Source organism: Salvelinus sp. IW2-2015, linkage group LG32 (assembly GCF_002910315.2).
Source record: "Salvelinus sp. IW2-2015 linkage group LG32, ASM291031v2, whole genome shotgun sequence".
Classification (NCBI taxonomy): Eukaryota; Metazoa; Chordata; class Actinopteri; order Salmoniformes; family Salmonidae; genus Salvelinus; species Salvelinus sp. IW2-2015.
Window position 1 is genome coordinate 21,639,924 of NC_036871.1, and position 12,494 is coordinate 21,652,417.

Sequence of the window (12,494 nt, forward strand, 5' to 3'; positions counted from 1 at the left end):
AGAGAGAACCACACTCTTTCTGTACTTAACATTACATTAGGCCTGCATTGATGTGCTTACATTAGAGCAGACTTTACATTGATGTGCTTCTGCTTACACTAACAAAATAAGTATTCCACACAGGCCTGGACCACAAAGAACACTTGGGTGGTGGTGTCCTTTTAAACCGTGTATCCCAACTTGGGAAACCCTAACAGTGCAATGTGACTGATTTACAACAGACAGAGACAATGAATGGGAATAGTGGAGGATGGAGAGAGTATGTGAAAGTGTGGTTTCAGGAAGTACATTGGATGGCCTGTGTATTTACAGTATGTGTATAGTGGCAGATAGATGAGGTGAAAGGGAGAGTGTTAATGCAGGTGTGGTTCCAGCCAGTACCTTGGACGGCCTGCAGTTTGTGGGTCTGGATGATGATGCAGAGCTGCAGGACCAGCTGAGGAGCGCTCTCCAGGAAGGTGGCCAGGAGGTGCAGCATGCTGACGTCAGCAAACTCATACACCATCCTCCAGTAGAATCTCCAGCGGTCATGGTCCCCACTGCGCCGGCTCCGGATGCCCAGGTAGATGGCGTGGAAATACCTGGAACAAAAGGAAACAATACAAAACAATACCTTGTCAAAAAGTTTGGATCCATTGGCGTAGCAGCTAATGTGCTACCCCTCGACTCCACAGTATGACCCCCTTTGGTTGTGCATGTATATAGAGAGTCATATCATATTTGTGTTTATATTTTATTTTATTTTTTTATTTTTTTATTTTACCTTTATTTAACCAGGTAGGCTAGTTGAGAACAAGTTCTCATTTGCAACTGCGACCTGGCCAAGATAAAGCATAGCAGTGTGAACAGACAACAGACACAACAATATGTGCCACTCAAATGTGTTTCATCCATTTTCATATTCTAATCCTATCTAGAATGAATTTCACCAAGTCGAACTTCTAAAATTGTGTCTTACAGCTCCTATCCAACAGACTGCATTCAGCAGTAAGAGGGTTTCTGATGTTGTGTTGGGTTATCCTGTGTGTTAGCTATGCCTAAGGATGCACATGAATTTGATGTGAATTATTTAGTGCTATTGCAGTTGATTCTGTGAATACAGACATAGTGTGGCTATAAACAATAAACACAGAGAAAGTGATGTCATTGTTACATAACTTCAGCTTGGTATTGTAGCTAGAATAATGATTATGATACATTTAAGTCCCGGGGGGATGTGGTACTGTGTATGGCAAATATACTACGGCTAAGGGCTGTTCTTAGGCACAAAGCAAAGCAGAGAGACTGGACAAATTCCTTAGCCGTGGTATATTGGCCATATATCACAAACCCCCGAGGTGCCTTATTATTATAAACTGGCTACCAACGTAATTAGAGCAGTAAAAATACATGTTTTGTCATACCCGTGGTATCAGCCAATCAGCATTCAGGGCTCTAACCTCCCATTTTATAAGTACATTTAACCTGTCATTGCAAATTATTAAATAAATAAAGACCAATTGTTTTCTAAAAGTGGACTTAATTGTTACACAGTGAAAATGTCTCAAGTGGCACTTAAGATTAGTTAACCTCAGCATTGGCAGAAACAGCTATCTGCTTGCTTGTTCTAGGATGCGTTCTAAATGGCACCCTATTCCATTTATAGTCCACTACTACCCATAGGGCTCTGGTCAAAAGTAGTGCACTATAGGGAATATGGTGCCATTTGGGACTCAGAGCTTCAAGTGGATGGAACATCACTTTTAAGCTGCTAGCTATTCCCAGGTAATTAACTACATCTATATTTACAATGCTAATCTAACCATTTAAACATAAAGGCTTGAAAGAGCTTATTTCGCAAACATACACTTTTACTGTCAGAGAGAGACATGCGCAGAATTAAGATGAGGTTAGCTATTGACTACAGCTCCACCAATCTATGAAATCCTCACACACACAAAAATAATATGCTCCACTGGCAGTCTGGGCAACCGTCCAAACATAACCGGCCAGAATCTACCGGCTCACCACAGGGCTATTTGAGTACAGCACTGTACACTGCTTCTACTACTCCATTACCTGAGAACATGTTCAGGGGAGGCCGACGTGGTGACCAATTAGTGTCTTTGTTTTTGTGCCCCTATAATTTTTGTAGCTCTCTACATTAAGAGCACGGATATTAAACTAATTTTGTCACAAATAACCACATACAAGTGCCACATCTGTAAAGTTAATGTGGAAATTATGGAACTGCAGTTGGATGTTTTCGCAAAACTGCTGCTTTCAAACTTAGTGTAGGTGTAAGCTTTGACTGATGATACTTTCCCTCAGTGCCTCATTAAATGTGGATTCTATGCAACACCATTTTGAAAGGACTGAGGTTGAACACTTAGATTTTGTTTATACATTTGTACTTATCACCACATCTCATCTGCGATTGTACCACATTTATCACATTTATATTTCCCTAGCAGAAATACTACTACATCTGAACAGTCAGTGTTGCACATTTAAGTGATATCAATTAAAGGTTTCTTAAGATGAGTTAAACTTTCTATGACTCTGTGTAGGCCTTCAAGTCTCCAGGGTTAGCTAGTGATTATTAGGGTAACTGCACTTCAGAGGTTTCTAAGAATCATATTTCTGCTTTAAAACAGAACACAGTAGACAGGATGCTTATGAAATTCTGACTTGGGTTACGGTCTTTGCTAAAGGTCTAATGACTGAATATGGCCCTAATGAAACGTAGCCAGACTGTGAATTGATACACCGACTGATCCAACTCCTGTTTTTCCAGGACGCAGCTACTAAGGAGCCCTGAATTTGTCTCCAACAGAGGCCCTGCCTACTGGCACCTGAGTTGTATTCATTTGGCCCCAAACGAAGAAAGAAAAGGACTGGAACAGGGAGCAACTTCCTAAACTTGTACAATAAGAAGCACTTGTTTTCTGTTTTCAATTGATGAACGCTTTTCTAAAAAAATGCTACGCTGTGCCCTAATGTATACGACCCTGCCAGCCCTGTCCCAGCACCAGTCCTGCCCCGCGGTGCCAGATGCCCCATTCCCAGGGTGTGTCTGGGGTCCTCACACAGACACATTATCCCCCTAACCCACCTAGGCACACAGCCAACCTACTCACGCTCACAGGCAACAGAGGTAAACCAATAGGATCCGCCCCTTTTTCCCCGTTTTCGCCTGAAATGACATACTCAAATCTAACTGCCTGTAGCTCAGGCCCTGAAGCAAGGATATGCATATTCTTGGTACCATTTAAAAGGAAACACTTTGAAGTTTGCAGAAATGTGAAAGTAATGTAGGAGAATATAACACAATAGAACTGGTAAAAGATAATACAAAGAAAAATCTACCATTCTTTTGTATTTTTTTTGTACCATTATTTTTGAAATGCAAGAGAAAAACCATAATGTATTATTCCAGCCCAGGTGCAATATACATTTTGGCCACCATATGGCAGCAGTGTATGTGCAAAGTTTTAGACTGATCCAATGAATCATTGCATTTCTGTTAAAACATTTGTATCAAGACTGCCCAAATATGCCTAATTTGTTTATTAATAACTTTTTATGTTCAAAATTGTGCATCCCTCTCAAACAATAGCATGGTATTCTTTCACTGTAATAGCTACTGTAAATTGGAGAGTGCAGTTAGATTAACAAGAATTGAAGCTTTCTGCCAATATCATATATGTCTATGTCCTGGGAAATTTTCTTGTTACTTACAACCTCATGCTAATCGCATTAGCCTACGTTAGCTCAACCGTCCCCTGTATTATGACATGAATGCACTTCAAACCCAAATGCTTAGTCTCAGTCTTCAGCTACCATAAATCTTTGTTTTTAACGGTTGTAGTACTAAGTCAAAATATTCCCAAGTATGGTTTTTGGTTTTTGCTAATGATTTTATTTTGATGTTTGTACAATAAAATCAAATGTTATTTGTCACATGCTTCGTAAACAACAGGTGTAGACACAGTGAAATTCTTACTTACAGGCCCTTCCCAACAATGCAGAGAGAAGGAAAATAGAGAAATAATACAAAAGTAATAACACATGATGATAAAAGTAATAATAAATACACAATCAGTAATGGTAACTTGGCTATATACCACTTCCGTATTAGCCATGGTAATGGTACTTCCTGCTTGAGTTTTGCTTGTAAGCAGGAATCAGGAGGATAGAGTTATGGTCAGATTTCACATATGGAGGGCGAGGGAGAGCTTTGTACGCGTCTCTGTGTGACGTAAAGGTGATCTAGAGTTGTTTTATACTGGTTGAAATGAGATAAGACATTAAAATCACTGAACACTAGGAGCATCGCATCTAGATGAACATTTTCTAGTTTGCTTATGGCTCTATACAGCTCGTTGAGTGTGGTCTTAGTGCCAGCATCGGTCTGTGATAAATAGACAGCTACGAAAAATATAGATGAAATCTCTCTCTGTAAATAGTATGGTCTACAGCTTATCATGAGGTATTCTTTGTATTTGTTAAAAAATATATATATATACATTACCAGTCAAAAGTTTGGACAAACTTACTCATTCAAGGGTTTTTCTATATTGTAGAATAATAGTGAAGACATCAAAAAACATAATGTTAACTTTCACTGCTATGCGGATGACACACAGCTGTACATTTCAATGAAACATGGTGAAGGCCCAAAATTGCCCTCGCTAGAAATTGGAACCTATGATGTACATTAATTGAAATGATTAGCTGTATATTAGTCCTCTGCTGATTCATTAGACTTTAGTATAACAATGTCTGGCATGGAAGCTCTACATAATCTACATACATGCATGATTATGATAGTGGTAAAGTATTATGCAAACTACAAGAATACTTCCCTCCTGCCCTGTCAATGATCCAATGACCTATTCATGATTTATCAATCAAAACAGGAATACTCTTACTGGTGTGTGTGCTAGTCAAGGTCCAGGTCTGCACTGGGGAGTCTCAGTGGAATCTTCCTGCCTGACCTTCTCAATGAATGGGCTCCAGGCCCTGAACAGCATAATGATGCACTCCACCCCATCCCCTTAACACTGCCATGAAGACAGAACGGACACTAGCCCTCCTCACTCACTGCTCCTCCACATTGTCAAGGCTAATCTAGAGATCATCTCAACAGATTACTGCTCACATGTTCTCTCGATGAAAAACAAAGCTAATCTTCCAGGTTGATCCAGGACACTACCATGATGAAATACTGTGCAATACCATAGAAGCAAATAGTACTGCAGTACTGAATTAATGGACATCAGTAGGACCATTTGTTTGCTATTTCCTTTGAAAACATATCCCGCTCATGGTAACTACCCTTTTCATATCATCCCCAGCACCAAGCCCCCCAGTATGTGAAACGCTGGTTGTGGCTGGATAACTGGATGGGTAACTGGCCTCTGGATGATGTTATTCCTGCAGCGGAGAGCCGGGGCTTTGCATGGTGTGGTGATAATCGGCATTCTAAATGGGATTAGCCAAATGTTGCTGTGCATCCTTCCCTGAAATGGGATTATTTCTACCACTCAGCCAATGCCAGTCTGAAGAGTGGCTCAACAGACGTGCATAGAGCAACAATGCCTGTGGATGGGCCCATAGCTTACTGTACAGTGTACACACAACACGCCTGCCTGTGTAGACAACCATAATACAATACACACAAAGCAGGCCTGCATCTATGTTTGAGGGCTGAGCTAAGAAACACTGACATTGTCCAAATAGCACCAGACTAAGAAACGTGTTGATGACAGGCTCCACACAGGGCTGTGCGACTGACTGACTGTGTGAGGCGTGCAGGACAGGGAAGCATCCTCACAGGCCGTGCATGCCAACTCACAGGATCAGTGGAGACCGAGCTCTGATAGCTCTACCAGCTCAGACCTTTGATCACCGTATTTCAAATCAGTAGGGATTCCTAAGACTCTCCTAAAAACGTCTGTTTGCTCCTCTTAAGCATCAATCTCTCCAGCTTCTTTTAAGACTGGCCAATGAAGAGTATTGTAAAGTATACTCCCACTCACTGCAAAGGCAGTTATTTGTTTGATTCATTTCTAGATACTGTATATATGTCTTAGATATGATTCCTTGCTGTGACACAATACAAAACAATCAAGTTATTGTCTGTTCAATGTTTCTATCAGTCCTTGAAACAAACTAAACAATGTCATAAAACACATACACAATTCTCAAACATAACAGCACAAATGCTTAATCAAATACTTGTCTAGTCGTTCCATGTCTCTCATTGGCTTTTAATAACCATGATCGTGCTCATTAGGCACCACACAGGAGGAAACATTTCTAAACCGAGGAGGAGCTACTTGAACTTGTCTAACAAGAAAGCTCATCTTCATAGGTTTCCTGCTGTCTCGTGCCTCATTTAAAAAAAAAAATTAATCCGTTATTTTACCAGGTAAGTTGACTGAGAACACGTTCTCATTTACAGCAACGACCTGGGGAATAGTTACAGGGGAGAGGAGGGGGATGAAAGAGCCAATTGTAAACTGGGGATTATTAGGTGACCACGATGGTTTGAGGACCAGATTGGGAATTTAGCCAGGACACCAGGGTTAACACACCTACTCTTACAATAAGTGCCATGGGATCTTTAATGACCTCAGAGAGTCAGAACACACGTTTAACGTCCCATCCGAAAGACGGCACCCCTACACAGGGCAGTGTCCCCAATCACTGCCCTGGGGCATTGGGATACTTTTTAGACCAGTGGAAAAAGTGCCTCCTACTGGCCCTCCAACACCACTTCCAGCAGCATCTGGTCTCCCATCCAGGGACTGACCAGGACCAACCCTGCTTAGCTTCAGAAGCAAGCCAGCAGTGGTATGCAGAGTGGTATGCTGCTGGCAATGAATCAACACGACCCAAGATTGGTGCGTCCTGTTTGTTACTTCTCATGCTGCTGGCCTGGGCCTCTGGCTCTGTTCTAATGAACACGACCCAGGTTAGTTCGTCCTGTTTGTTACTTCTCATGCTGCTGGCCTGGGGTTCTGGCTCTGTTCTAATGAACACGACCCAGGTTAGTTCGTCCTGTTTGTTACTTCTCATGCTGCTGGCCTGGGGTTCTGGCTCTGTTCTATGAACACGACCCAGGTTAGTCGTCCTGTTTGTTACTTCTCATGCTGCTGGCCTGGGGTTCTGGCTCTGTTCTAATGAACACGACCCAGGGAGTTCGTCCTGTTTGTTACTTCTCATGCTGCTGGCCTGGGTTCTGGCTCTGTTCTAATGAACACGACCCAGGTTAGTTCGTCCTGTTTGTACTTACTCATGCTGCTGGCCTGGGGTTCTGGCTCTGTTCTAATGAACACGACCCAGGTTAGTTCGTCCTGTTTGTTACTTCTCATGCTGCTGGCCTGGGCCTCTGGCTCTGTTCTGTTTGCTGTTTCTCTGTGGGTTCTGGGGCCGTTGGCGGTGGCTATTCTGTTCTCTCCCTGTGTGACAGAGCTGCTCTCCCGATGGCTCTATCCTTCATGTCTCACTGGTTCTGGCATCATACTGTAGGGTCCAGCCTCATCCCCTTCATCACTGTCTAATTTTACTCCATCCCTCCCCAGCCATCAGTGGCCCAGTGTGGTTATCACCCCCGTTCCCCCGCACATACACACTCCCACTCCCACTGACAGCTCCAGAAACACACACAGGCGCGCTCACTTTCTCCCAACCAATATATCTCTCTCCTGCCAAAGCCTCATCTATTCCCCAAGCTCTGGGTCCTGTCAATCACCTCCAAAAGAGCCAGACCACACTACACTATCTTTTAAAACGTTATACTGTCTGTGTGTGTGTGTGTGTGTGTGTGTGTGTGTGTGTGTGTGTGTGTGTGTGTGTGTGTGTGTGTGTGTGTGTGTGTGTGGTGTGGTTGTGTGTATGTGTGTGTGTGTGTGTGTGTGAAATCAAGCCACTCAGACATTTCAACTGGTGATCCCATCTATACAGCACTGTATAGTCAAATATCTAGTTCAGACAGTCTCAAGTATTGAGTGACACTCATCTTTCACAGTTGGAGAGCACTTGACCTGCTAATGGTTGCTGGAGAATGGTAACTGGTCAGTGGAACAAGCCTTTGCTTTTATGGGGGAGACTGAGGTGGAAAGAGCCAGGCTCTGAGGTTGACTGGCAGAGACAGGCTACAAGCCCTGGGAGACAGAAACACCATGGAAGAAAGGAACAGAACAGGCAATGTCCCAAATGGCACCCTATTCGCTATATAGTGCAGTACTTTTGACCAGAGCCCTATGGGCCCATGTCCAAAGTAGTGCACTATGAAGGGACTATGGTTCCATTTGGGACGCAGTCACAGGCTGAGGCTGCAGTGCCGGAACACGCGTGATCTTTAAGCGCTCCCTCCGTTGCTAAGCACCACCATCACCATCAGCTGCATGTATGCAATCCTCTCTAGAGGTCTGTGTTTCTATAGTGAATTATACTGTATAGTGGCACGATTTCATGCATCCACTCAGGACCCTCGGGGTAACGCAGAGACAGCAAACACTCATCATAATTACCAACATGGGCTTGGTTTGCAAGGACTATTTCCCTATCGATCTGAATGCCATTTTGATTGGTAACCACAGCAACCACTTTACCTCTACCGTCGTATTCATGAGGATTTCGATACAGCCAGGAGGAGAAGTGTGGAGGGAATTTCCATCTGTCACAGTAAATCAAAGCTTCACCGCCACACCACTGTTGACCAACTAAGTCTGCTAATTACTGCCTTTTCCTGCTTCTCATTGTCAATCAGAGAACATCAGGGAGAGACACACTACAACGAGACACACTGCACACTACAACCGTGGTCGCTGCAGTCAATTAGAAGACCAGGGTGAGATCACAACACAGAAATACTATACCTCTAATACTACTAATCCTTTAAAGCTAAAATCCTTAGGTTCTACATCCATTTTTGGTTGATTCTTGAAGAATATAACTTATAAATGCCTAATAAGCTTAGTTCAACTGTCGTACCTCATCAAAACCCCAAATATACATTTGTTTAACTCCAATGTTTGTAAACAACATTAACATAAACAAACAGTGTATAAACTCAAAACACGTTTAAAACTATTTGATACAATGGATGGTCAGTCATTGCATCCATAGCTCTGTCTCTGAATTTGAGAGTGGTTACATTTCTCTAGCCCCACCCCTTAGCTTTTTAGTGAAACCGGGATGGGGACAATGCTTTGTTATTGTTTGAATTAAGGATTATATCTTTAAGGTCTGTCTGTCTGTCTGTCTCTGTGTGTGTGTCCCTCATGGCTCAATCAATGCCTCATGGAGCCGGAGCCAGCGACTCCCCAGCCTGCAGCTCAGCCCAGTCCAGTCCTGCCTCCTTCCCATACATGATGAATGCCTCCTGTGCCGCTGACAAGAGGAACCCAATCAATTGAACCTTGTTATTCAGCAATTATCAAAGGACCACTTTTTCTGCATGATGCCCAATGAAGAAGGTCAATGGGATTCACCGCCATAAATAAAACTCTCGCCGGGATATTATTGTGCACTAAATTCTTGACACGGCCATATTTCTTGCATTTACCAGTCACAGCAGACACATAGGTTCCAGGCTTATAGCCATTGACGGTCTGGAGGTAGAATGTCACAGAGAAAACCTTGAGTGATTGACAGCCACACTTGATGTTAAGGATGTACCTGAAGCATAAACTGGACGGTGGAACCAGATGGCTTGTCACTCCAGTCTTTAAATGCAATCCATTAAAATAATACAGTACGTCACCTTCAATTGTTTTCATCACCTAATAATGGGTTCACTTGGTGGCACTGTATGCCATCCTGTCATTTAAAATCACATTCACTTTATCAGTGGATGCATACAAGATAAATAAATCCTGCAGTTCTGTGGACTGGACCTCATAGTTCTCAACACTATTCCCACCAGTATTCCAGATCGATAGTCTGTAGCGTTTTCATGTTTTGTCCAAATGTGTCTTATCTATAGACAGAAGGACAGCCGTCGCAGTATGTGTTCAGGAGGACGAGGAGGAGGTAGAGGACGAGGACGAGGACAAGGAGGAGGACAAGAAGGAGGAGGCAGTAACCATGAAGCCACGGAGAGCCATGTTGTCAGTCAGAGAGCTGGCTGGGCTGCCTGGGCCTCTGTCAGACTGCTCTGCATGCCAGGACCCACAGATGCTATCACTGCTATGTCACAGCGCATAAACTTCAGTCTACACTGAGCCCTATTCAGAGAGAGCGGCATGTAACTGTGACACTCTCCAGTGAGGCAGATAGAAGCCCAGCCTAGCACAGCCCCTCCTAGCCTGAGAATCAGCCGGCATAAAGGGGCTCTGCTGTCAGTGCTTTGCCTCCTGGACACATTGAGTCAACACAGGCACACAGGCACACAGGCACACACACATACACACTGCTCTACAAGGCATCCTCCTTTCCAGTTAATGTGTCCCTCATTAGGCACATGGAGAGCCTGTCCCCTCAGGTCAGACTGCCCATAGTGCTGAGTGTGGACTATGGGTGCTTCAGCACAATCTTCATACTGTATGGGCCACATTACCAGACTGTACAGATACTGTACTCTTATACCTGCAAATTTCCCTCCAATACCCTCTCCTCTCCCTCCATGTTATCATCCCAATTAAAATCCCTGAAACAAAATGGCTGAGTGTGTGAGGTGCAGCGTGCACATGGCATATGCACCCAGAGCAGTGGACACATGAGTAACCTAGAAGATTACATTCAGCCAGTAGTGACATCCAGGCATGTCCAGCAGCCGTAAGCCCCTCTCTCCTGTGGTTCCTCTGAGATTCACCCTCAAGGTGCCAAAGATGTTCCCCCTCTCTCTCCTGTGGCCGTTTGGTCTTGTTCATATTTTCTTGGTTATAGAGGAGTAGATTTGAGACCATTTTATCGCCAGTAAAGATTAGGATTAGAAGATCGGTGAAGATAAGCAAATAATCCCAGTTGAAATTCATGCAGAGATGGAATCTATACTGAGGCTAGCAAATAGAGGTGTATAATGCCTATGGTCCTGTACTGTACAGCCATTAAGTATAACATCACATTATAGTAGGTACAGTACACAGGGTTACGCATAGACACTCACAGTTTCCATTAGTTTCCAAAGCATTTATGGCAAACAGGCCTCCCTGAAAAGCACTTTTTTTTTTGCTGTGCAAGCAATGATTCCTAAGACCAGAGGGCAATTTGTCACTAAAGCAATGTAACAGATGGCCCAAATTTGTAACTGTGGTATTGGCTCTATGACAAATAGCTGGGCTATTGAGATCTTTTGGTGCAACCTGCAGAATCTTAGTTTGAAAACAAAAAGAAAAATCCTTGTTTCTTACATCTTCTTCCCCTTTGCCACTAACTTAATACTGCTTAAGGTTCATTTGAATAGCTTCCGATGGTACTACATTAAACACTATCGCATAGACTAACTCCTCTGCATCCCATGTGGCTTATGAGTATCTACTGGACTCAAGAGTTGAAAGTTGATAATCACTGAGAGCATCCGTTTCATACAGCAGTACATATATCAAAAACATCTGACACTTAATTATCCAAATTCATCGCATTAACATTTGTTAACTCAATAATAATAACAATAATTATGCATAGAACACCAGTATTTGAACTACACATAAAACACACATGGATTTGAGTCTTAAATATAAATACAAACCACATAGGGCCTACTGTATAATATCTTCATGCTTGGTATGCTGCATTTAACATTTAGTGATGTATGACTATGGATGCAGGGGGTTTTGTGTGCGTGCTTATGGATGGTCAACCGAATAAAAAAACGCTTATTAAACCCAGATGGATGGACCCGGATTCCTCTCCAAATCTGCCTTAACACTCTTTGTAATCCCAGATATGAGATATCAGGCCAATTCATTTCCTCAGGGGGGTAATGATAGAGATTAAAGAGATGAGAACACCTTTTGGTGCTTGCGCTGCTTTGGCTGGCTGAGGAGGACTTTCATTGAACCAGTACTGTCATAACATAAGATGCAGTGCTGCCCTCTAAACATTAAGTATTGATGTACAATATATCTTGGGAAGGAACACTGGTCTTCATAGACCTCATGCAGAGTGCCGGTTATAAAGTGAAAGTGCAGAAATCATAATTGGAATATGTATTGTTAAGTATAATTCATCTTAAAAAGGGCTGACGAAATGCAACCCTAGACAAAGAACAAGCTAAGGTACATACTGTACTTGCTGTGTGGCTAATCTACTACATCATCTATCCAGAGACAAAGAAATTCCATTAATTGTTGAAAGATAAAACATTTCTAATACATTGTATTATTTCCCTGACTTCTCCTGTCCTGGGACAACAAAGGTTGACACAAATGCAATACTGTCTGCGTGATTTCAACCAGTGACACACTGACAATGACACCTTGAAACCAACAATAGAGTGTATTTGCATACATCAGGGTGTGGTGTATGTCCATCCATCAGCTGTGACAGAAGATGTGATC

General features: G+C 42.8%; 1 protein-coding gene across 1 annotated transcript in view; it reads right to left on the minus strand.

The window, feature by feature from the left end:
* Positions 1-12,494, minus strand: part of LOC111957264 (XK-related protein 4-like) — a 70,261-nt gene that overhangs the window by 21,487 nt on the left and 36,280 nt on the right. The window contains exon 2 of the mRNA XM_023978048.2: positions 382-581. Coding sequence (XP_023833816.1) covers positions 382-581 — 200 coding nt within the window. The remainder of the gene's footprint in view (positions 1-381; positions 582-12,494) is intronic.